Source organism: Callorhinchus milii, unplaced genomic scaffold, assembly GCF_018977255.1.
Source record: "Callorhinchus milii isolate IMCB2004 unplaced genomic scaffold, IMCB_Cmil_1.0 Scaffold8, whole genome shotgun sequence".
Lineage (NCBI taxonomy): Eukaryota > Metazoa > Chordata > Chondrichthyes > Chimaeriformes > Callorhinchidae > Callorhinchus > Callorhinchus milii.
In genome coordinates, this window is record NW_024704749.1 from 14,529,630 (window position 1) to 14,556,441 (window position 26,812).

Here is a 26,812-nt window from a genome sequence, read left to right on the forward strand (position 1 = left end):
AGTGCCAAGGAAGCTTTTCATCATCTAACTGAACAGGGAAATGGGACCTAGGCTTAATATCTAATTTAAAGGACAACACCTCTGACAATGCTCCTCAAAGTTTTATCTATGAAGCCAGGCTGGTTGATCCACCATCAGCCTGTCTGGCTCAGGTATCGGACTCCCAAAGTACGCAGTCAATTAATCTTACAGTATATTGTAGGAAGCGCTTATCACATCGTTGAGACGTTCAACAACATGATGATAAGATGCTGCTATATCAAATGCAAAGATTATTATGATTATTATTATGGTTATTATTATTTTTACCAAACCAGTTATGGTCATCAGGCCATGTCACCTTGGAGCCAACGCAGTCCCAAAGATTCTCTGACAACCTTCCATGTCTGAGAGAGAGAGAGAGAGAAAGCAAAAAGAGAGAAAGCGCAAGAGACAGCAAGAGAGAGACCGAGAGTAAGCAGAGAGCAAATTGGATTGAATTCTAAGTTATTCATTCCAGAGGTAATACAAAATCATATCATTTACTCAATAAGCCAAATTTAGAAACACTGCACCAATACTCAAAAACAAGTTTCATCTCTGTTGCCGCTGTGGGGGAATCACGAACTCTTTCAAAACGAAAATTTACTTCCCCCGTTATTAAAAACTAGTAAAGTATTATAAAGTAGAGGAGGAGGAGAACGAATCAAAATGCTACTAGATTTCAGTGGGATTACAAATTGCCCTTTATTTATTTTTAAATCAGATAAAGAGCTTGGCGCTCGTTTTAAAAAAAAAATCCATTGACAAGTGTCATAACAGATTTTGATGGGAGCAGTGATCCAGTTTGTGAGGTAACCTATTTAGCACATTCCCAATTACAAGTTCCCGCTTATCATTCTGGACTCTATCAGCCAGAAGTTAATTGCTCACTCACTTGTCGACCTATTTGTAACCGTACAGTGTTAGGCTGCTGGCTGGGAAGACTTCTCTCTCCTCCAAGTCAGCACATTAGACGTTATCTAAACCCCTCTTGCCCACAGCGTATCTCCTTCTGAAATCAGCTGACGGATCGGATCTCAAGTCTCCCTTGTGGAAGAGACTGCAAAGGCAGTCCACAGCTGATGTACTCAACCTTGTGAGAGGTGCTGATCATTCCTCACCTGATGATAACATGGTGCTTTCAGGCCCTCTGACACCCAAAAAAAAGGCGATTGCATATAAATAAACCGTCAGAGAAGAAATCGCTTCCTCTTGATCTGAACTCTAATCTTCGCATAAGGCACTGCCTTACTCATGATAAAACCAAGCGGACGGAAAAAAATAATTCAAGAAGAAAGAACACATTAAAGCATTTTGAGCCATTTCGAGCCATGAGGCACGTAATCCTTTTCAAGAATGATTGTCCTGCTGATTAATGAAGCCGGACAAATTGGGATTTATATAAATGATTGATTCAAGCCATTGCCATTCCCAACTGTCACTGGAATCATCTCCTCCCGCTTTCTATTAATGAAATCTTGTTGTTGTTTCTCCCAATGAGACATTGCCAAACAACAACAACAAATTGCATTCATATAGTGCCTTTCATGTCCGTAGGACGTCCCAAGGTTCTGGACAGTGTAGAGTTTGCACCCCAGTTGGGGGTTGGGATCCAAGGTGGGGGGTGTGGAGGGCAAGAGGGTGGAGGTAGACGGATGGACCGAAGACATGGTCAAAGAGGAGGGTTGTGAGGTGGTCCTTGAAAGAGGCAAGGGAGGGGGGAGGCATAGGGGCTCCAGGATAGAGTTCCAGAGGGTGGGGGCAGAAAGGCTGAAGGCCTGACTGCCGTTGGTGCACAAATTGACTGCTGATTTCACTTACAAACATACACCCCAGTTTACTGTAAATTCTGTGAAGCTCTTCGAGACATCCTCCCGAGGTCACGTCAAATGTGAAGAATGTATTATTATCATCATTATCATTATTACCTTCCAAGTTCCAATTCTTCAAATACATTTGCTTCATTTTACTTCAGGTTTGACGAATGTGGCCTCACCAATGCACTTGGTGCAGTACAGCATAATGTGCCTTTTAATAGCTCAACACAACACGTAACTTATGTGTATTTAATTGGTCATTTGTCACTGGGAAGAGAAACGGTATGGATCAACTAACAATTGCACAAAACAACGGAGATCAATATGGCTGGGTTTCTAAAGGACTCCCGAACGAAACCATCTCTCATAACAGTGTCAAATTGAGCAATGAATTTCTCCTGGTTAAGTTACTAAAACCAGAGCACGCTCAACACCCAAATTGAGGGCTATATACCTTCCCAGGCGCCTTGTGCAATCGTCAATCAAAATTGTCAACCTTAACGGGGGTCAAACTCATTGAATTCTCGGGTGAACAGCAAGCCAAGACCCTGGGAGAAACTCAGTAATTTGGAGGCATCCAGCAACGTTTTCTCCAAATGGTCACAAAGTTAACGTCCGATTTAATTTGGAAGGATTTGCCGGTTGAAGACGCCCTTCTTCACCAACCCACCTCGTCTCCATCTTCGACCCATCACGACATCAAACACATGGTCCAGATGTCAGACTTTGCACAGTCAACATCGAGCCATCAAACCTCCAGCAGCGTCCCAATTAAACAGTGTATCGCTACTGCAACTTTCGAACAAAATACCCTGAGCTTTCTCCAGAAGAACTTGACATGTTTTCTCCCAGAAATACAAGTTGTTCATCAAAAACATTACATCCTTGTCAGCATTCCAACCTTGCTCCCCGAGGTGCATTGGTCTGCTCGCAGAACCCTTCCTGTCCACTGCCAACAGTCAGTCTGTTCTGTTTTACAGGTTCTAACTGTCCTGATAAACATCTCCCTTTATAATAATAATAATCCTTGAATTTGATATAGTGCTTTTCATGTCTTCGAGACGACTCAAAGTGCTTCACAGAATACACTGTAAAGTGAATTGACCGCATTTTTGTGGGCGAATCGCTTCTCCAGATGAAAGAAGCACTCAAACTGAGTAACGAGTCCATCAGCTGATGCTAAGATTTCAGAGGGTGGACTGAAGCAGAGAATATTTTGTCTTGTTCAAATCCTGTAGCTCAGTGGTTAGAGCACTCGCTTTGCAAGCGAAAGACTTGGGTTCGATTCCCGGCAACAACAACTTGGATTTATATAGCGCCCTCCACGACGGACGGCGTCTCTGAGCGCTTCACGGTAACGGATCCCCCGGCAGGGTGAAACCTTGGGCAAGTTTCCTGACTCCACACACCTGATAATAATCCCTCAAAAAAAAATAACAAATTGATCATTTCAATGCACGGCTGTTTGTGGGACATTGCTGTGTGCAATTGGCTGCCGCATTTTGCCCACAAATATACAGTCAATTCACTTTACAGTGTATTCTGTGAAGTGCTTTGTGATGTCTAGAAGACGTGAAAAGTGCTATATCAAATGCAAAGATTATTATTATTATTTTTCACTCTGACATGTCCTGTTCAATCACTAACACTCCTGAGTCTCCTTTCTTTCGTTTTATGGATACATTCAGCATTTTAAAGCAGTTTAAACTGAGAGCATTCCGGCAAAACACGACTCTTACTCATTTTTATTTGGGACAAAAAACTCCCTTGATGGACGCGAGGCAGAGGCAATCACCCAGTGAGTAGCATTGAGCTGCACCAACTGAAAGGCAGACGTTGGGATTCAGGGTTAGCTGATCTCAGAACAGTCGGGGTTATCCAAACCTCCTCAACTGCCTCTGGCTTAAGGAGGGGAAAAAATCAGCCAGCATTCCCGACTGCTGTCTACCCCCACCAACGCCCCCCGCCGTCCCTGCTGGGAAGAGAGTTTCTCCCGGCATCGTGGGACAATCCCGATAAAATTTGGGGTCATTCGCACGTTTGGCTGTTTGTATGGAGGTGTTGCTGTGTGCAAATTGTCTGCCTCGTTTGCCTAAGACACGCAGAGTCAGGGGCGCTTTGCATTAGAGCCTGCGAAGCCCTCATCGAGACATTTCCCCTCCACCCCACGTGAAAGTCACTGCATCAAACGCAAGGATCGGTACTGCACTTGAATCCGATAAGTCCCGAGACGGGGAGTCCTGATTCAAGCTTTCTCCCAGAGCGTGGAATAAGAAGCTTGAACAAACAATGGGTTTGTTTTAAAGGTCGTTCGCTGCTGGGTTCGAAAGGCACCAGTTTATCTATTCAGAAACTTCACAGAGATCAGCTTCATTTTCTGGTAAAGCTTTTACTTCTATTTTCATTGTTACTCGCATCCACCCCCGCCCACCACCACCCCTTCTTCACACACACACACACACGCACACACACACACACACAGCATTTGTCTTGCTGTGTTTGCAATCTCCTCTCCTGCTGTGTGATTTCGACCACGCTGCATTGGTTGTGAAAGGAAGAAGAGAAGACGGGTCTGACCATTTCGCCACCACTTGAACGACAGAAGCACAAACGCAATTACAAATCCATCGACAGCAGGAGACGGCGAGAACAGCAGGAGACGGTTTTCCCTCAAAAGGGAAACCAATTCAATCCACGGCTGCTTGTGGGGGGACTCTGCTGTGCGCAATCAGCCGCCATGTTTTGCCCACAAAATATACCGTCAATTCACTTTACAGTGTATCCTGTGAAGGGCTTTGAGACGCCATTATCAAATGCAAGGAAAATTATTGTTATTATTATTATTATTATCAATCGTGCACTCTCCGCCCACAAACCGTCCTTGCGCTCGGACTACCAGTGTAACGTGACGCTCCTGTGCTGCATTGGGGGAAAACACTGCGTTGTGGGAGCCGCTGTCCTTCGGTTGAGATGGTAAACCGAGGCCGAGTCTGTGCCCGTTCAGGTGGACGCTGAAGGCACCGTTCGAAAGGAGAAGGGAGTTTCTCTCTCTCTCTCTCTTTCTCTCTCTCTCACTCCCCCGCTCCTGTTGTCCTGATCAACAGTCCCCCAGATAAAATCAGTCACTCATCCCGTGGGTGTTTTGAGGGATATTGCAATGCGCAAATTGGCTGCCACATCGACCTACGAACACAGTCCTAAAACTTGGCATTAAAATTCTGTGAAGCGCTTCGGGACTTGTTGACGGGTTGATAAAAGTTCAGTATGCAGCGCGAGGTTTATCATACGATAATCCTTGCGCCTGAGGTGGTGCCTGGTCACGTCCTCGAGGCGTCTGTTTGCCATTGTTACAGCGGGGAAACGAGGGTCGGTGACGACCATAACCTGAGGCAGCCGTCGATCATTCGAGCTTCACATCGAAATGAGGCTGAAACGAGCAACAGGACTCGACAAAAAGACTACAGGGTCCTGTAAAGAGGCAAAAGGGCGATGCAGAGCGGGATTCTTAATCAGGCTTTTTGAGAGAGAAAGAGAGAGAAAGAGAGACGCGGACACACAGAGAGAGATAGCGGTGGGGGGGGGAGAGAGAGAGAGAGAGGGAGAGTGGTACCAAGCACTTCCAGCTCTAGCATCCTTTCCATATTTGGTCGCCATGGCTACACACTTGTAAAATGTAGATAGAGAGGTACTGCGACTGATAGAGAAAACCCCAGTCAGGTCCGTGTGACTGGGAATACTGCTATCACTGATCCGTCGCTTTCCAGATCAAAACAACACAAAGCACGGGTTTGTCCAACAACACAAAGCTTGGATACATATATATATATACATATACATGTGTGTATATACTGGGTATATACCCCCGATTAATCCCTATCAGCCCCATCCACAAAATATACAGTCAATAACTTTACAGGCTGTCCTGTGAAGCGCTTTGAGACGTCTCGAAGACATGATAAGGCGCTGTATCGAATCCGAGGGTTATTATTGGTACTATTATTATTATTATCATAAGATGATCCCCTTGACAGGACGATCGATCACCCTTTTTTTCCTCTCGCTTTGCTCCCCCAACCCCCAACCGAAACTTCCTTCTTCCCAGCGGCCCTCTCCACTTGCCACCCCCCCCCCCCCCCAATTGATAAACCAAGCCGTCAAGAGTGCCTTGAGATGTTGACAAAATCATGAGGCGTTATAAGTGTGTGATTCGCCTAAAAAAAAACACATTGGTCGCTGTTTGTGGGACATTGCTGTGCGCAAATTGGCCACCGCGATCGACGACAAAATACACAGTCACTACCCTTCACGGCAAATCACGTGAAGGGTTTTGCGGGTGCGAAAGGCGCAAATTATTATTATTAATATTTAAAAACATTTCCACGACTTACAAGGCAGACGCTATTCAAACCGCAATGTACTTAACTCCGGGGCAGAACAGTCATAACCTCCAGTATCAGCATATTCAAGCAGCAAATGTTTTGCCAGTGATAGCATTTTAGTCAGATCTTCAGATAGCTTCTCCTTTTAAATCCCACTTAATGTGTTCACCTTGCTATTAGATTTCTGCACTCTTATAATTAAATTGTTTCACCGATGACCTGAGCCGTAGTACGTGAACCTCGTGTGATTTCGTTTGCCGTGTGAATCTACCTTCATCTATCTGGAGCCCGCAATAGATTGGATTGACTCGACCCGTGGCAGGAGCAAGCTTAGTGGGAGAAATGGAGGTTCCGCGTAGCACACAGGGGGTTTGTGCTCTTTATTGGAACAACAACTTCTATGGATCGAGATGCCAGTTCTTCCTTTCGCCTCCCTCCCTCCGTCCCTCCTCCCTTCCTCCCTCTCCTCCTTCAAGGACCGTCTCAAGACACTTCCTCTTCGATCGCGCCTTCGGTCCCCCTCCTACCTCCCCCTACTCTCCCTGGCCTCCATCTCTTCTGATCCCAACCCTCTGCTTGGGTCCAAGTCCCTGACTGTCCATCGCCTTGCGATGTCCTCCTCCCGACGAGAAAAGCGCTCCGTAAATGTCATTTGTTGTCGGGTTTTTTTCCCGGTGCCCTGGAGGAAGAGTTTATCTGCCCTGTGCCAAGTTGTCAGCCAAGTTGATCTCCGCAGTTTTGAGACCTCGATATGTATTTTACGTTACGCTGCATTCCCCGAGGCTCCTCCAAGGACTCTTGCGGGTTTGACGGTGTTTCGTATTTCAGCCGAGTGCACATTTCCAGATGCCCTCGTCTGCTGCTGAGCAGCTGCACAAGGTTGTGACCTGCAAGGCGCTGAGGACGACAAGGACGAGGTACAACTGGCACCGGTCCAGCAGCCAGCTTGACACGGGGAAGTGTAACTCAGCTCTCCTCTGCATTGCGTGGACGTTAAAATCAAAATTAAAACACCGCGATGAGTGGCACACGACAGCAAGTCGTTTCGCGAGGCAGTAAAGATGCTAACGCTGCGGTCGGGCAGGTCCTGGGTGTCTGACACATGCACGGAAAGCCGTCACCATCCCAAAGAGTGTTCGAACCCGATTGGGTGTATTTAATTACTGGGAAGGATGGAAAGAGGGAAGTCAAATGTACAGGTTCTCACTCCAGCTCCAGGCTGTGTCCCTCCGGGGAGAAAGTGTGCATTCCATTCCAGACACAGGCGAATTGCCTTACGTTGTAGGGGGCGCACGGATGTTGAACTCTCAGTCTGGTTCGAATGCTCTTAAGCACAGTGATAGGTTTCCACGTGGATCAGTCACCCGCGACCACAGCAGTTTTTTTTTATTTTGTAAGCGAATGCGGTAACAAACCTCTGTACCTCCACCCCCTCCACTCCCGAGCTTCCAAACCCCTCCCTCTCTTCATTTCAGGCTTTCATTCACTCCTGTCTTTCGAAGGCCCCATCACTATAGTCATCATTCATTAAGTGGGAGGGGGTTGGCCGGGCAAACAGCCTCTCCCTGGGCCAGTGTCACTCTGGATCAATGTTGTTAAAGCTTCGTTGAAGCGTGAGAGACTGTTTCTCTTCTTCCCCAGAGTCCTCCCCTTCCCTCCCCTCATGGGACGGCTGAGATTCAAGCCTGAATTCGCACGCCATCTCTTGTCAACACTGGCCATCGATGTAATGGAGTATGCTTACCTACGTAATTTTTTTGGTGTGGGGGGAGGGGGGGGGTATGCGTTGAAATGACCTTAAAACAGTTCTAAGTATATCAGTGTTAATTCACTTTAGAAATTTACTTGACCTTTGAGCCACTCATTATCACAGATGACTTTACATTAATTCCCAATGCTCATTACGATGTTAACTAGAGATTTTGCAGATGGAGCAGACACGGTGTAGCCCCAAGGCCATCACAGTCAACAAGAATATCAAGGACATCTTGAAGGGAGCCTTTGACAATCCCCTCCAACTCATTGTGGTGACACCTGTCCATCAAATGGAGGGGGGCTTAGCTGGTGACATCGCTGCGGTGGTAGGAATTATAGTAATCGTAATAATCCTTGCATTTGGTATAGCGCCTTATCACGTCGGAAGTGGTTTCTTCCAGTGTCCTGACCAAAAAAACCCCCAAATAAAACGAGTCACTCATTTCATGGTTGTTTGTGGGATGTTGCTGTGCGCAAAACTGGCTGCCTCCTCTCGCCCACCAAATGACACTTTACACTGTATCCTGTAAAGCACTTGGAGACGTTTTGATGCAAGGATTATTTAGGGATTATTGACGGGAAACGACACATCGAAAGATTTGTTACCTCCAGCAGACGGTGTGAAATCCCACCCCCCCATCACCAGCACTTAGTTAGATTTAATTCAAACAGTAGTCACAGGACAAGAGGACAAGGCACACATTTTCAAAATTAAGACCGGGACAGGAGATGAGAATTAATTTCTCTCTCCAGTCAGGTGGAATTACTGAATTGTTGATACAGTCCTTTCATAAAGTTAATCAAGATCAGAAGGATTAACAGACAGAGCCGCAATCAAATACTAAGTATTCTACAGAACTTTGTGAACGCATTGTGAATCTCGGTTCAACTGCGGAAAGCAAAACCGTTGGGTCGAACAGCGCTAAACTGTTTCCGCACAACTGCGCAGTTTCCGTTCGGACTTGAAGAGGAAACTCGAGCGCATTCTTTTCCTGAAGCGTTTCACCTGTCGTTTCGCCTCCGACAGCAAGTTTCGTTTTGGTTCGGGTTTCGGTCAGCTGGGTGGCTGAAACCTGCAGAAATCCATCACCAGGTTTAAGAGTTTTAAGAGTCGTGGAGTCCTGTAGCTCAGAGGTTAGAGCACTCGCTTTGCAAGCGAGAGACCTGAGTTCAATTCCAGGCAGAGGGCCAAACCTTGGGCAAGTTTCCTTACTCCACACAGAGCCTAATAATAATCCCTCCAAAACCAAAAAACAATAATAAATTGGTCATTTTCAATCTACGACTGTTTGTGGGACATTGCTGTGCGCAATTGGCTGCCGCGTTCGCCCACAAATATACAGTCAATTCACTTTACAGTGTGTTCTGTGAAGCGCTTTGGGATGTCCTCCTGACGTGAAAAGCGCTATATCAAATGCAAGGATTATTATTATTATTATATTATAAGAGTTCCCATGCTGAGAGGCTGAGGGTCCCCCCAGGAACCTACTCGCGGAAATTTCCCTCCGCCTGGAATGGAATGCGCCCTCTCTACTCAGAGGGACCCACCTTCCTCGCGTGATTCCAGAGAGGGTCGGGCAACAGCAGCAACTTACGTCTATATAGCGTCCCAGCACGCTTCAGACCCAAGGTTTCTAAATGGATGGCCCCCTTCCACTTTCACTACAGAACGCGCCGGTTTCATTCTCAACGGGGCCGAGACGATCCTTAAAATTTATTCACTGTAACTATTTTCAAAGCTCACAATGCAATACAATAAATTCCCTTTCACAGTTTACTGCCTCGCGGCCAGGGATAGCGAGCAGTGGCAGACGTGAATGTTTCTGATGTTTTTTTTCCACCCTCCCTCTCTCTCTCTCTCTCTCTCACTCTCACTCTCACTCTCTCTTTCCAGGTGTTTGCTGAGCGCAATGCGTGTGTTGGTCATTGGAGTATTTTTAACACACGCTGGCTTGGCACAGGGAAGCTCGTCAAAGAACCGACCTCGATAAACTCAGACCAACGCTGACCCAACACGAGTGATGCTCTGCGTCAGCGAGGCGTCTTTTCCACCCCACGCCCCCACCGCGAAAAAAAAATCAGCACGACAGGTCAGGGTTACCACCAGAAGCTCAGACTCATTAAAACCACTCAACATTTCAAGGCGCTCTACAAACAGAGGCTGACGCTTGAGGCCATCAAAAGGGTTATTTCCTTTCAAAGGGCTTCACAGGATTTTGTGGCAGCTTCACTGTAATATTTTGCAGGCGATTTTGGGAACACAGCGCGTGCCGTCAGGATGCTATTCCTGTGCAAAGCAACACGGCGCACTCCGCAACAGACCAGAATGTCCTCACAGCAGGTTTCTGTGGAGCGGGAGCAGGCTGATTATCACACGCCCGCATTCTCCCAAACGCTCTTCGCACCAGCTTGTTAATACTGCACAGTGTATTTCTGTCAGGCTCACTATTTTTCACCCAACTTCATTTGCCTAATGCGGCTCCCTCGTGAAATTAAAATCAACTCTTTCCTGCGCTTGTTTTCTTTCGGTTAATTATAACGCAGGCTGTTGTGAAATTCGTCTTCGCGTTTGCTCCCCTCCCTTCGAAACAAACACGACAAAACGTCTTGTAGTCTAAGCAGGAGCTGAGAAAACCTATGATCCGGGGAGAAATGTCGGGACTCGCTTCACGGGACTGAGCGTTAAAAACGTAGCGACTGTGTGTTTTGGAGGCGAACACTTTTGCGCAAACGCTGGAGGGAAGAGATGCTGCTCGTGCGCAGGGCCCGACATGAAATGCAAGTGGCCGTCATCGCCGTCGTTGCTCACAGTTAACAGCAAAATTTCTTCCAAGACTGGGGAGAGAGCTGAGATATCGGAGGGTGTCAAAAAAAATTATCTCAACACACAGACGCACACGGCATTTTGGACCCGACACTGGAAACGTGTCTCAAGGAACCTCACTGAGGGAGCTCAGAGCCAGAGGCACAACGTGTCAAATGATCGGAAGGACCTTTCCCATTGATTTGGGAGCTTGGATTGTCCCTGGCAATTAACAACGTCGTCAGAGCAATTACCTTGTATATACGGTTAATGAAATAGTGCGTGTTTGTTCTTTGCCAGGTTCCACAATCTTTTGCCCCCTCTACAGGCTATTAAAAACTTCTATTATTCCTGCCTGTTCGTGGTGTCCTCGCACACCCTCTGCTCCTGGCAATCCACAGTCCTCTTGAGAGGCCCTGGAATTCGCAAAACCTCCATCCACCAGCAGATGAGTTGCTCTCGTCAGGAGCTCTCATTAAAACTGGCCACCGAGCGCAAGGGTATGTTTGTACGCGAAGCACAGGCTGCATTCATTTGCACAAATTAAGAGGAAAAACAGGGGACGTGCATGCTGCTGCATGCTGTGCCGCTGGGAGATGTAGCGGGGAAAAACTGCTCGTAATGCTAAATCGGGGCCGGCCGTCACAGCGCGACCGAAAGCCTGGGGCATCCCACTTATGCATCCACAAGCTTCTGCGTCGTTTCAGAGCAACGCTCCCGCGAAGAGCAGAGAATCGCCCGTCAACAAACAGCCCTCGCTCTTTTGCCTTATCGCCTCTTCGCACGTCTCGAAACGCTTCACGGGAACTACTGGGGAAGTGCGGCCACTGCGTGAGTTTGTGGGAGAATGCGGCGGCTGGTCTGGGGATTTAGTTCACGGCCTGAAAGCGCCCCACCGCTGCCCGTTATTTAATCGATTAAAATAATAGTTCGGTCACTTCGGCCCACGACTGCTTGTGGGGACGCTGCCGTGCGCAATCGGCTGCTGCGTTTCGCCCACAAAATATAGGGACAATTTACTTTACAGTGTATCCTGTGAAGGGTTTTGAGGCGTCTCGAAGACGTAATCAGGCGCCGGGTCAAACGCCAGGATTATTATTACTATTATGATTATTATTATTTACGAACTAGCTGGCGCATCGCGACTTAACTGTATGGGTGCGTACGTCCTCCAGACGTGAAAGGCGCTGTACAACTGTCATTCGGTTGTCGTCGTCGTCGGAACTCCACACGCGACAGCTCCAGGAGCGAAGTGTGGGGGGGGTTGGGGGTGCGGGTGAGGATGGGGCACGGCTGACAGCCCACCCGACTGTTGTAGTATTGAGCTTGCGCTCCCCCATAGCTCGCTGCAGGGCTAAGGATAGGGGCAGAGCGCATCCGGCAAAGTGTCGCGGAGAAGGACGTGGCAGGCCAACGCAATCATGACCTTTGATGGCCGCGCTCAGCCTCACTCCAGCGCGCGGCAGCCGAACTGAAATTTCTTTTGCCGCTATTGATCCTATTAACACCAGATGGAAGAGCCTCGGAAAAGCCCTCGCTTGCCACGCTGCTAAAAATCCATAACGTTTGCTCGGGCACAGCGCTGACTCAGTAAATAAGGTCAATTCCTGCAGAAAGAAATATATCCAATCAAAATTCACTTGTCTGGTTGAAAGATGGCCCTTTGTAATTATTCTGCTCGCGCAAGTGTTATTTGCAGCAACACGGAGTCCATGCTCTTAATTTACTCAAAGGTGGATAAATCTGCGAGAGAGCAAGGACATTTATCTGTGACCACGTGGTAAGGTATTGCACAGAGAAACATACTGTGGCTCAGGTGGCTCCGCATTCTTTCTTTCTTTCTTTCTTTCTTTCTTTCTTTTTTCCTTTCTTTCTTGCTTTCTTTCTTTGCAACAATAAATATGACACTCGGGTATTCCTTATTATCCTGGCAACTCAAGACCCAGCAGACAGACTCACAGGCTCACGAATCGTAGAATGATACAGCACAGAAGGAGGCCATTCGGCCCATCGTGTCTGTGCCGGCTCTTTGAAAAGAGCTTCCAAATCAATCCCACTCTCCCGCGCTCTCCCTGCAAACGTGTCCACCCCAAACTTGTCATGGAATCAACTCAGAATTTGCCCCCAACCCCCCCCCCCCAGTCCCATAAAAATAGGTTTGTTTGACGAAGGGCCCCACCTGATCACATGCCTCCCTAAACACCCAGCCTTAACGTCCTCCCATCACAGGGTGAAGCATCTATTTAAATGAGCCCCCGTTAACTCTTTTCTGACAAGAGTCACTTCACGTGAACGTTTCCTGCTGACAAAGGCTGAGGAGCACTGCAATCCTGCCCTGAAAATAGACCGAGCTCCCAATCAACACTTGTGTTTGACGTAGCCAGCGCCTTCTCGCTCCGAGACTCTCCTTATCACGGGGACGTATCGCACACTGAACGCCTAAAAATAGCAATCCTCTTCATTAAGAGTCTTCATAATGCGATTCTTTTCCCCGTGTCGTTAATTTTTAGTCAATTGAAGCAGCTCAGGGTCTGCACTTACACCGACCCCTCACCACCCACCCCACTCAGCACCGCCTTATAAGCATTTTTCTTTGGTTTGATTTGCCGGCAATCCAATACATCTGGTAACCTAACACTCAGAGAGTCTCTGAACCACAATACTGTGACTTACATACACACACCATCCTCTGCGCACTCTCTCTCCCTGTCTGTGGGGGTGGGGGGGGGGGTGTAGGACGTTACCATCTGTTTTCAGTGAGTTTGGGCCGTCGGATGTTAGACAGGACAACACACAAACCCACTTCACCTACCCCCTCCCTTCAAAACAGTGGCCCGGGTGAGGAAATCCTCTGCCTTTGTAGGAGCCTCTGCTCAGCATGGCTGATTTCATGTTCCTCCACCCTCTGCACATTAATCTTCCTGGAGACTAGCCTGCTTCATAGATATATATATATATATATGTGATATAAAAACCCGACAGAGTAATGTACCAAGGCTGTGCAATGCAAAACTGGCCCCAGCACACAATGATTTGTCTCGTTTCTGGGACAATGTTATCAAGAGGGAACCACGAGTGCAAAGCATTTTCATAAGCCAATAAACCAGCGATAGTGTTTTTTCATTAGGTTCTTTGGAATTTAAGCTCTCGTATTTCTCACGCTGTTTCCGGTCTGCTCCGTCTTTCAAAGCCGATGTAAGCCAGGGGCTAAGAAGATTTCTACACACCTCAGCCGCGATAAAAATAATAGTAATCCTTGCATTTGATACAGTGCCTTATCATGTCTTCGAGACGCCTCAAAGCGCTTCACAGAACAGACTTGCAAAGTGGATTGACTGTGTATTTTGCAATGCCAAAAAATTGCAGAGCAAACAGGGCAAACAGGCCGTCAAATGCGTTACAACCGCCCTGCGGAGATGCAATTATTTTTAAAAGGTGTATTTTTTAAAAAAAATTAATGTGAAAATTAATTTTTAAAAATTAATGTGAAAATTAATTTTTAAAAATTAATACGCGACATCGAGTGATCAGTGTCAATGCACAGGAGAGGCAGCCAAGTAAAATGGCCAAGCAGCAGTGAAGATGGGTCTGTGAGACGTGTAATTGTAGGGATTACGCACAGCAGTCATCAAACCAATACTTTATTATTATTTTTTCAAGAGGCAAGTTAAATAAATTAATGATGCGTAAACTGACAAGATGTCACTTCGGTGTGAAGGCAACGCAATTGGAGGTTTAATCAAAGACAAGGGAGTGGAACTGCGACGGATTTCTGGGACTCAGTTGCTTCACAGCCTCTCGAGGTGTAATTCACGCTGACGGAGAGGAGTATAGTCGCACTCGCCCCAGAGGCACGGGGTGTGGAGGGAACAAGCAGCGAGATAGACGCACGACGTGATAATAACAGGTGCGAGGGAACTGAATTGCCGCACCGGGGAGATGCGGGGAGTTGATTCCGAACGTGTCGTGCAGCGCCTGTGCTGATCCGGCAGTTTTCCTGCGGTGCTGAAAATGTTCCACCCACCTCCCGCCCCCACCCCCCGCCCCAGTTTGCTCCTGAGGCTTCGTTAAAAGCTTTCTCGATCCTCCGGCAGTTTAGCAGGTTAACAGACGCGTTCTCGTCCGTATGACCCGATCAGTCGAGTACGCTTTCAACTCACCCGCTTTGATGTGCCAACGGTGGGGGAGGGGGGAATCCTCAACCAGTCCCAGGAACTAAGCCACGTGTCTGTGAGTCCCCAACATGCTTTTCTGTCTGCTTGACGAGCTCAAAACGCTCGGGGACGACAAGCCTTTGACGGCCAGATAAACCGACCTTATGTTCTATTATTTTGCTGGGAATAAACCGGCCTTGTTCTTCAAAGTGACGCATTAATTATTTACCAGCCTCACAAAACCAAGAGTCTGTACCTTGCTGAGAGGACACATCTCGGGGATTAGTGGAGTCGCAATCACATCTACCCCATGGCCTCAGCTCCTTCCTATATATCACTGTCGCCTTCGTTGCCAATTCATTACATTACGCCTCCGACCTTTACGTCCACTGCAAAACAGTAGACTGTTGACCCCTTGCCAGCTTGGCTGAGTTAATGAGCTCTTACAGCCTCGGCTGAAATCTCCAGCAGTATTGGTGGAGGGGTGGTGGGGGAAGGGGCCGGGTGGTTGGTGGCGAGTTGTTTGTTGAGAGGATCCTGCACTTTCAGATTAGCTATTAAACCGAGGTTCCCCCCCGCCGTCTGCGCCCGTTCTGGTGAACGTTAAAGACCCAGCGATGGAAGTGGGTTGGAAGTGATAGAAGGCAAAGGATCTCGAAATCCACCCTGCGGGAGACGGGATGACAGTGGAGCTCCACAGGGTTGGGGGTGCGAGACGGGTGAGACCTCATGCGAGGAAGGACTGGGCCATACTGTGCGGGTTAAGTTTGTGGGCAGTGTAGTGAGAGAGAGAGCACAAGCTCTTTGTTGGCACTGACCCATGGCTAAGGATTGCACAAACCCTCCTGGAGAAGCACACAAAACATCCATTGGCATCGTGAGATAAGATAAGTCGTTTCAAGAGCGCAATATATTTGAGGAGACTCGAATGTCTGTTGCAAACCATTCACTTATCTGAACCTCTCAATTAGATTACCACCTTGTAGCTTTGCTTCCCGCTGCTCATTTTTTTCTCCAGCTGCATTATATAGAAAACGTTCCGAAATTAATACCATTCATCTGCTTCCTGGAAAGCAAGCGGGGAAAATTCTGATTTCAAGTGTAAATGAGCGATCAAACAAATTGACTTTTTATGGTGAACGATGAAAGAATCCATGTGTGAACAGGTTTTAATTATGAGACATGTTTCCCTAGCGTAGACCATATATCATGAGCAGGTTTCTTCCATTGCAACACACAAGTGACGCACAAGTGGAAACAAGGCAAGAATGATGCCCCACACAAAACTGCCAACAAAACACAGTCACCTGTGAAGCGCTCTGAGGCGTCCTCCTGACACGAAAGGCTCTATGTCAAATATAAATTCTCAGATCAGTAATCCATAATGCAGTTTGAAGTACCGCTTCATCCTGTCGTCGAGACGTCTCAAAGCGCTTCATCGGGGGGGGGGGGGGGGAGTGTAACGTAGCAAAGAGGACAGCAAAGCTCCTTTTGTGACGTTTCTTCGCACGTCCCACACAGACACTGAAGCGCGATTCAATTCCACCCCTTGGCAGGACTCACTGATCTCATATATCAGGTGGCAAGGAGGTGCCTTGTGAACGCTGGCTTTTAGACTACAAGGTTTCAGTCCGATAGAAATCAAGAGCTTCCTCTGGGTGGGCGTGTTCGGTCTCCCTGACTTCCGCCAGCGTCAGCATTGAACCGACAGGAACAGAGACCATCGATCGCTGGAGTCAGGAAAGACGAAGGAGGTATTAGTTGAAGGACTGGAACTTAGCGGTGCAAGTTTTCCAGAGGGCGTGCGGTGGGGTGAGCTCCAAGTGAAGATACGGGGGGGGGTGGGTGGGTGGGGGGGTGAGCTTAAGGCGATCAGTCGAGACGCCTTGTGCCAACGGCCCCCACCACCGCCAGAAGCTGTTTCGTTCGGTGCTGTAAATCCGCGACAAACCGAAACCCGGTGCGTTTTCCCGAGGGGCTGCTCCGTGGCGATACCAGTCAAACAGCAACGAGCACAGAACAGCCTTCGCAACGCAGTGACAAGAGACTTGTTGAGAGAGCCCGGAGGTCACGGGGCAAGGGTTTATTATTACTCACGCTGCAAACCTGTTGCAGACGCTGTTTAGACCTCGCACTCGTCGTCGCACAAAAGGTGCACTTGAAAGGGATCACTTCACTTCGACTCGTCTGAGGTTCATCGCTCTCCTGTTTTGTTGGCAACAATTTCATTTGGTTTTGTGCTCGTGTTATGCTGTCTCCCTCGGTTTCTTTGTAGTGTTGACTACTCTTATTAAACCGGTTCAGCGAGCACTCGAAGAGTTCTTTGCCAACGCTTTGTTTTGCTGCATTGTCATCCCACAAAGCTCTCTCTGTGTGTGACAACGCTATCAAAGGCGCAGACAACTAACAACTGAGCAGCCACTAAAAGTACACCTCCCAGCATCAGCTTGTGGGAAGCGAGAGCAAAGAGGTTGTCACGTAAACAATGCTTCGACGGGTACTGGAGCGTCATATACCAATTCCAGAGCTTAGAACAGCCTTCAAATACGCTTGCAAGAACGAAAAATGCAATGTGTCCCTAACAGATTCCAGGTGATAATTAACACATGTAATGGTTAAAAATTCCACTTAGGTCCCAGATATTTACTTTTCTCACCCAACAGTTCAGAGCTTCCGCCCTCTGTCAGCTTCTTAAACCACCCTTTTATAAATTCACCCTTTTATCCAACACTGTTGACGTTTATATCATATCAGCGCCTTTCAGGTCAGGGCGACAACTCAGGTTTTCTCCTTGGAGCTGAATTGGCTCCAAAGGTGACTTGTTTCACCCACGGAAGGTCAGAATGAATCAAGCCAACCCTGGGTCAATGGGCGGGATCTATCAAACGGCAAATCCTGCAGCTACCCTGATCTTATGTCACACAGACCCCGCGGAACTCAACTGCGAGTCCATCACCCCTCTTTTGTCCGAGAGCGGGGGAAGTGGGAAACAAGATGGGTTTAGCCCGAGCGGAGAGCTCATGCAGGAGCGGTGAGAGTGAGGGGCAACAGATTTCAATCGATTTCAGCCTCTAAAGAATCCTGCAAATTGTACCTCAGTGGTCTGGATGCGTACAGTAACCGACATGTCGTAGGTGAGGGAAATAACGAGCCAATGTGCCAAGGCTGTCACAGAGGGGACATCAAAGTAACTAACACTTTCTGAAAAGCAGCTAATTATTCGCCATTAACCGCGAAAACCACAGGGACAGAATTAATTTGATGGTCAATAGAAAGAGCTGGTTTCTTGGAGAGAGCCTTCAGCTTCTGTCGGGACAAAGTGTTCTGAAGGGAGAATTTCCTGTGACATTTCCCTCTCGCACCTCCATTTCCACCACCCCCACCCACACCGCCCACCCCAACCAACACCAACAACAACACCCTCACCATCACCAAGGAGACAACAGACTCATCTGCTGTTCATTGAAGATGAGCAAATGAACAAGAATGGAGATGCACTTTGTGGTTCAACAGTGAATGTATAATTTCGTACGCAGTGGGCCAAGCACCAGAGCACTTAGGACACAGCGATAAAGCACAAAAGCCAACACATTCCAGGCTGGGAACATGAACTGTAAATCCTTTGAAGTCGTCGTCTTCCGAGACACAATCAGATCGGACGCAATCCCACAATTTCAGATAATAACAACAGTATAATAATCCTTGAATTTGATATAGCGCCTTATCACGTCTTCAGATCCCGTACGGGTTGACAAAACAAGCTTCCGATTGCCTTTCGCCGAGAAGGCAAATGCAAAATCAAGGCAAGGATTCGGAGCTGGAAGTGGCCGGGAGGAGACTTTGTGGCATGGCTATGTTGCCCAGAGCCACATGGTCATTCACGGTGACACACATTCACTCACCCTGACGATTAGTGGAGTAGTGTAAATAGTTACACAAAACCTCCCCAGTGCCCCGTGTGTCACATCCTGAAGGTATCAGTGGGCTTTCGACACAGTCCTGTGAGAAACTGGTGAAGGATATAAAACCCGAAGATCACAGACGGCCTGCAATAAATACACACGTTCGCTTTCTCGTACATCCAGCTGTCAGACGAGGCATTAAACCGAGGTGGACATTAAAGATCCCATAGAGCTTCCCATTCCCTTCCCGGATCGATTCCCGGTGTCCTGGCCAACAGTCCCCCCAAACCGGCCACTCACTTCGTGGCTGTCGCCGTGCGCAAACGGACTGCTGCGCTCAACAACAAAAAGAAGTGGTCTCCACCCTTTGCAGAAAAACAAATTGAGACTTTTCGAAGGGGTAAGGTGCCACGTCAAATGGAAACAGCGTCATTATGATCTTCCAATCGCAGGGAAACGTGCCGAAAATTCAGCAAACTGACCCGTGCTAAGCTTGCGTTCAGTTTACCCGGACTGAATGAATTAAGTTGAAGTTGGCACTGGTTTCTGATCTGGGTTTGAATTTACGTGGACTCTGGTGGAGGGCTCATCGATCCACTCCCTTCCTTTTTGCAACTGAGCTCCAAAGGGCTCGATAATAATTTGATTTCAATAAAGTCTGCACCTCCAGCAGCACTCTCCACTTACACGAGTAATGTGCTTCTTTTGACACACTTCAAAAGAGAAATAATTATCCTTTCATTTGATACAGCACCTTTCACTTTGGGAGGACATTTCAAAGAGCTTCGCAGGATTTACTGGGACGTGCAATTGCTGTGTATTTTGCAGGCGAACGTGCCAGCCAATTTGTGCACGATAATGTCCCACGAACAGCTGTGAAGTGAATGAACAATTTCATCCGGGAGTTGGGAGTTATAGGCCAGGACACTGGAGGAAATACCTCTTTCGCTTTGAGTAATGTCAAAGGACTGTTTAGCAGCCATCTGAACAGGCAAACCTCAGTTTAACGTCTAATCCGAAGGATGGCACCTCCAACAACGACAGGGTTCGGGTCAATGCTAACCACGAGACGCTCAGTAAAGGCTTCTCGAGCACCAAATGTACCCAAGGCTCAACGTGATCAAATTGACCTCAGTCAAATTGGGGAGTTCAGTGAACACCCCGATCTACTTCTCCATGCAGCGCAGGTAGTTCCTGATCTGCAGCAAGTTTGAAGATCTGTGGATTCGCAGCAAATCCTTTCGGAAATTCGCTGCGCAAGCTGGAATCCAAATCAGGAGCCGCTCCCAACTGACAGCCAGGGCAGTGAAGGTTAACACTGGCCATTCACTGCAACAGGCAATGAAAAGCGATCAAAGTATTCATTGTAGATGGGAAAAACGGTGAATGTGTAGAGAGAAAGCATGCATTCAAAGTCCACATACACATACAATACAAGACGCTTCAGCTACAATCACATTCCTGACCATCTGCAGCCCAAGACATTTGGCAAGAGACTTTTCTTTCAAATCCTATTGAATAATTTTCGAAGCTAATTTTTTTTTTGACGCTGGTGGTGTGGGACCCCCCTCCGCCAAGTGGTTCCGAGGCATTAAACACGAGGCATTAAAGATGCATTAAAGACTGAATGAGATCCCAATGCAGGACAGACACACCCTGGATCATCGGAAGAATAAGAATTCCCTTTTTACTTGCACGAACGTTACTCTACAACCCGCGTTGAGAGAGAAAACAAAGAGAGGGGCCCAACCTGCTAAGTTGGGCTTCTCCTCCTCGGCTCGGCCCAGGCTCTCCAGGGTCCGGGTCACCTGGCTCCCGAAATCGTCCTCCCTGTTGCAGGCTTCCGGCCGGAGTTGGTTGTCCTCGTCGTCGTAATCGTAATCGTCCAGGATGGGAGTCTCCCTGATCGGCATTCCCACCACCGAATTGTGGGCCTGGATCCGTGAGTTCCTGAAGCTGTCCCTGGCCTGAGGCCCCAGCAGCACAGAGGGGATGTAGTGGATCTCGTGAGTGGCCTCCGTGCTTGCGCTCTTCTGGGGCACTCGACGCCTCTTACACCACCTCCGCCGGGCGTACAGTGCCATGGTAAACACCAGGATGAGAAGCAACAGGGCGATCAGCCCTCCCTGCAAAACACACACACACAAAGCAAGTCAAGAAACTCCCATCGGGTTGCTTTTCTTTTTAAAAATTATTTTTCTCTTCTCGCAATTTAAGCCGTGAACGCTTTTCGCCTCCGAACACCGATTCCTTTGAACACAGATTAGACACGTTTTCTTTCAGGAAATAACATGACGGGATATTGCACAGTTACAGGTGGTTCGGGACAGACAGAGGTGAGTGCGACCGCCAGGAAGGTGAACCGGATGGACCTTTGGTCCTTTGTTCGCCCAGCATTTCTTACGTTCTTAATCCCAGAAGGTTGTGGTGCTCGAACGAGCCCCGCGTTGGGACTTTGAACTGACCGCAGTCCAAGCCGACAACCCACGGGGGTGACGTTAAAGGAGTGTTGAACAAGACGGCTAATTAAGCCAAATCGACTTCATCAAATGAGGAGTGCAACGTGCAGTTAATTAAGGGAACAACAAACCGCAATATTTTATGAATAGTGCAGCAGTGGGACAAAAGATGATCTGTGCAGCCCCGGAAGTCTTTTATTTGAAAGATTATGAATTGGTGTTGACGCTTAAGTCTAAAGAAAAGTGGGCACGCACGCACACACTAACCTATTACAACATTTTAGTATTCACTGAAGAGACCAAGCCAGCTGCCTTTTTATCTTAGCGGTCTGTATGTTGCAAACTAATGAGGCAACATGAAACGATTTTTTTTATTATTTTACTGACTAGTTGCACGTTCCCTTTCCTCAGCCCAGAAGAATTAAAAGATCACATTTAGGCATTGTAATGAGAAATTACTTTGACAACGGCTAAATCTCCCGAGAGGGAAGACTAGGCTGGCGTCGTCTCGCTTCTGACCCAGAGGCTTAATCAAATACACCAACGTATCTAAGAACAGTCAGTCTGGCATCAGCAGTTCAGAGGACTAACTGAATTTAATATGGCAGCAGTAATTACAACTCCCATTCCCCTTTCCCATCCTATCTATTTCTTCATTTGTCACTTAATTGACAGTAATACAAAAAAGAAATGGTAATGACACAGCCTGTTTAGTCCATGGCTCCACGTGAGGACGTGATGATCGCGGGTTTACACTCACCCCGAGAATTGTTTTCGCCGGTTACTTTTTTTTTCCAAAAAAATTGTTTCAAATCTAGCCCCAAGCCTTCAGAAAATAAAAGGCTTTATTTAAAAATTAGCCACGTTGCTTAACGACTTTTTTTTAGATAAATAAAATATTGGTTTATTGTTTGTTTCTTTCCCCCCAAAAAAGCTAGAACCCATTAGAAATGAACAGCGCAGACAGAGGCCATTTTAAATGCTCCCATTCAGCATGTGCCTTTGAGGATCATGAGGGCATCTCAAGACCTCTTCACAGGGTTTGCTGTGAAGTGAACCACTTTTGTAGGCGAATGCGGGCGGCTCAAATCGCACACAGCAACGTCCCCCACACAGGCATGAAGTGAAGGACCACATTTATTTGGGGGATCGATGGCCAGGACAGCTGGAGAAACTCCCTTCTCCTTGAGTCGTGCTACGGGATCTTTAGACATCCACAGGAAATGGATCTCTTCATGTTCAACGTCTCATCCGAAGATGCTCAGCGTGACTGCGCTTTCACTTGGTGCTTTGTGTGGCTGTCTTGCAAATGGGCACTGCAGGAAACAATGGCACATACTGGCCTGGCTGAGAAGTGACAGTAATTATTATGTAACTTAATGTAATGGGAAAGTATTAGAACTGATGAATGCTTTGAGTATTTGTTTTGTTTGCTGTGGGTCAGCAATTTAGATGAAGAATGAGTTCAGGAAAGTGGGTGTGGAACCATTTACATTATCAATCACCACCACTGCAGCTTTGACACTACCTTCTGTTCGATATGATAAGTAGCAGAGTAAGGAATTTTTGTGGCTAATATGGTTCTGCAAATTAAACCCATTTATTACTCTGGTCCACAAACCTGTCAAGGATAGAGAAAGGTCACCTGCGATCAGAAGGAGACGGGAATATTTTCAATTCCACATCTTCAATTAACGCACACAAGATAACGCAGAATCCAATCGAATGATCCATGCGTTTGATATTGCGCCTTGCATCCTCGCTGAAATATCTCAAAGCACTTTACGGGATTTATGGTAAGTTGTTGTGACGGTGTAATCTGTAGTTGAACGTGGCAGAACAATTTTTGCACAACAGTGTCCCATAATCGGTCACAAAGTGAACGCTCTGGGAGGTTGTTGGCCAAGACGCAGGGAAAACTTCTCTTTTCGAATAGTTTTAATGTCCACCTGAACAGTCAGACTGGACCTCGGTTTCAACATTTCATCCAAAGGATTGAACCTCTGACACTGCAGCACTTCTCCAACACTTGCCCTGATGTGCCAAGCTGAGCTAATTTAAGAGCTTGAACCCACAACCTTCTGACAAACGTGCGACCACTGAGATAGGCTAACGCTTAGGGTAAATGGGGGGACAAACATAGATAATGAAAACTCTCCCATTGCTACGATTTTATTACATTAAACGCTATTAGACACTTGAGAAAGATAGACAGCTGTCTTGACGATCAGCGTTGATAGAACCGTCTGCAATGGTCAGACTTGAAGAGTGGAGGTTTGGAGTTGAGATTTCCCCAAAACAGTGAGTTCCTTGTTTCTCCAAGAGAAATCGAACACAACACAGTTTAACGTGAATAAGAGGGGAGGGGGATACCATCAAGTGAATCAACCTGCACCGCTCCCATGGAACTCCCAGTAATTGACTCAGAAGCCACCAAGTCATAATAGGTTTGACCTCTAATTCAAGCCTGAAGTAGTGCACAGACTCACAGATCCTCCAGGTGATTTGAAGCAGGAGGAAAAAGTTATTTGTTAAAATCACTGCAAATATCAGGGGAGTAAAGGTGGCAAATTGGAGAAAAGTATCACGGAATTCCTAAAGCAATCTCTGAAGTCAGGAGCATGGATTGGTTCTGGAATTGCTTCGACGACAGACAGACTGAAAGGCTGTGGAGTGATCAGTGATGGAATTGTTATCTCGTTTGGCACTTATGTGGCTCTTTGCGCAGAAGCAATAATTCCAAGCATCTGCTTTGGACAATCAAATGGGGAATCTTGTGAAGCTGATGTTTGATACATTAGACAACCACAGAATGATGGACCTTCGACCCGAGAAAGCAAGGGCAAGAGTCAGCTATGGAGCGTTCGGGATAGACAAGATTGGTCTCACTCCCTTTCACGTCGGGAGAACATCCCAAGGCACTGAAACAACAGTGTTGGAATTGAGTCAACCCTCTGTGGTGGCCTCGGGAGTCTGGTTCTAGAGGGAGGGAAGACAACTTTCGAACGAAACTTGAAGGACACTTAATGCCACTTTCCTCAGGTGGAGTTATTATTTTTATGGTGTTGTCAGAAGTTCTTGCTCATGAAGAGTCAGCCGTGTGAGACTCGTATCCAAGCTCCGCGTTTAACACCCCAGTCAGTCAATCAGATTTCAGAGCTTTTCATGTCATTGCTCATAGATCAGGATAGAAAGCCATCAGAGCAGTATTAAAATGTCATAACAAAAAGGGTGATATATGAGCCCCGCGCAACTGAAACGAGACTCACTCGAGAAATGAAACGCTGTAAGGTGGCAAATGATCCTTCGCCATCGCAATTAAATCAACCAGTCAGGTTAAAAGACAATGAACAAGGGAGGAAAGGAATGCAATCACTGCATATGGTTCGGCACAGTTCGTCCCAGCTCAGGTGCCCAGGCAGCAGTGTTAATAATAATAATAATAATAATCCTCGCATTTGATATAGCGCTTTTCACGTCGGGAGGACGTCCCAACGCGCTTCACAGATCACACTGTAAAGTGAATTGACTGTATACTTGTGGGCGAACGCAGCAGCCAATTGCGCACAGCAATGTCCCACAAACAGTCGTAGATTGAAAATGACCAATTTATCATTGTTTTTTTTGGAGGATTATTATTAGGCTCTGTGTGGAGTAAGGAAACTTGCCCAAGGTTTGGCCCTCTGCCTGGAATTGAACTCGGGTCTCTCACTTGCAAAGCGAGTGCTCTAACCACTGAGCTACAGGACTCCAGGATCATTTGTGAGCAGAGTTGGAATAGATTTATACAACATGGTGTGAATCAAATAATGGTCATTTGATTCTACCCCCCCTAATCTTGCCCTCCACATCTCTGTGAGATGTCCTCCCGACACGAAAGGCGCTGGAATTGTATGTATTGTATTGTAATATCGTGTTGCGTTGTAGGGTTGCCTGATTTTTAAACACGTGGAAATCCAGTCTCGGTTAACAAGATGTGGAGGTAGAAATTCCACCCGAGTCCAGGTTTGCTCTGGTACTGTAGTAATGTTATTATTATTGGCCTGAGCTAAATGAAGTCAAATCCATAAACTTTTGTGATATTAAAGCAGGAAGAATACTGTCTTAAGTGATCCCAAATCCTGACTTTATGTATAAACATTCCGAGTCCATCCCCATTGACTCAGCCAGTATGTCCAGATTATCTTCAATCACTCCACTGTTATCATACGGATTAACGTAAAGTTGAATCCTGATGAATGATCACGCCAGCCAAAATATCATTGCTCCCACAATTAATTCTTCATATGACAGAAATACTTAAGTCTTTAGACTGCAACCCATGTAATCATCCATCGAGTGACTTGGTCTTAACAAAACACACACGCGAGCCAAAAAAAAATACGTTCAAATCATTTTGCAGAAAAACAATTTGTCTCTGAAATATGCTGTTATCTCCAGGTTAAAGGTAGCATCGCATTGGCTCTGGGAGTATTATAAAATCAGGTTATTTGGACGGGCTTTATTCCTGGGTTCAGTATTTTTGACTTGAAGTGTTAGGTGTGTAACAGATGTCTTTTTCTAATTGTGGCAACATCACCAGCCAATATCTGGCTCACAGAACTGCGCAACACAGAATGAGACACTGTCTCCCTCGATTACCCACATAGGAACCTACTGGCTTCAAACATACCACCGCTGGCAACTGTAAAGCTGAGGTCAGACACTTCCCCAAAGTAGCTGGTAACTAAACGTATCAACAGTTCCTTAGAAACTTGGATAGCACAGGCTCCTTGTTCTAGGAGGGAAGCTAAAAGAGATGTAAGGCTTTTAGTTGAATCCTTGCCCAGCAGAGAACAGAGTGAGGCACCGATAAACAGAGCTCTGAGATTTTTGATCTGATTTCTTGATTCAGATTACCGATGATACAAAGGCTTTCGTGTGGGATGAGTGTCTCAAAGCTCTTCACAGGATATACCTGGGGGTGGTGGGTGTGGGGGGGTTTGGGGGACAGGAAAGTAAATTAGTTAAGGCACAGCGAGAGACAAAAAGAAATCAAACAAATATTACATTTGATGCTTCCAACTGAGAATAAAGTCTCCCGCTTGTGAGAGAGCCACTGCACGCTAGGGATCAGTCAGAGATTGTCAGAATCAATAACATTTTCAGATTTCTTTTCAACAGCGGGTTTTGATCCTTCCAGCAGCAACAATCTGTTTACAGGCTGTACAATAACATACGTCTCAGAATACAACACGGCTTATGGCTTTGCACTCCAGGCCTCAGACCATCCATTCAAATCTAAATCAGAGCTCCTCATGACAGAAAACATCAATAAGTGACCCATCGGTTCAGCGAGATGCGATTTATTAACTGAACCTAATTTGTCTGCTGTGGAAAATCTCAATCAGTCGTGAGACCCTGAGATAGGAAGACATACCGTGGCGTCTTATTCCTTCGCCAAATCGATAGCGTCCTCCGCACACCACCGGCTACAAGTCCTGTTGGTACCAAAGAGTCGGAGAACCATGAAAAGGCTTTTT

At 46.9% G+C, this 26,812-nt stretch overlaps 1 protein-coding gene across 6 annotated transcripts in view; it reads right to left on the minus strand.

Annotated features, from left to right (window-relative positions):
* Positions 1–26,812, minus strand: part of LOC103180398 (astrotactin-2) — a 390,078-nt gene that overhangs the window by 210,377 nt on the left and 152,889 nt on the right. For all 6 annotated transcript variants that reach the window (XM_042337318.1, XM_042337320.1, XM_042337323.1 and 3 more), the window contains exon 4: positions 20,582–20,957. In XM_042337318.1, the coding sequence (XP_042193252.1) occupies positions 20,582–20,957 (376 nt within the window). The remainder of the gene's footprint in view (positions 1–20,581; positions 20,958–26,812) is intronic.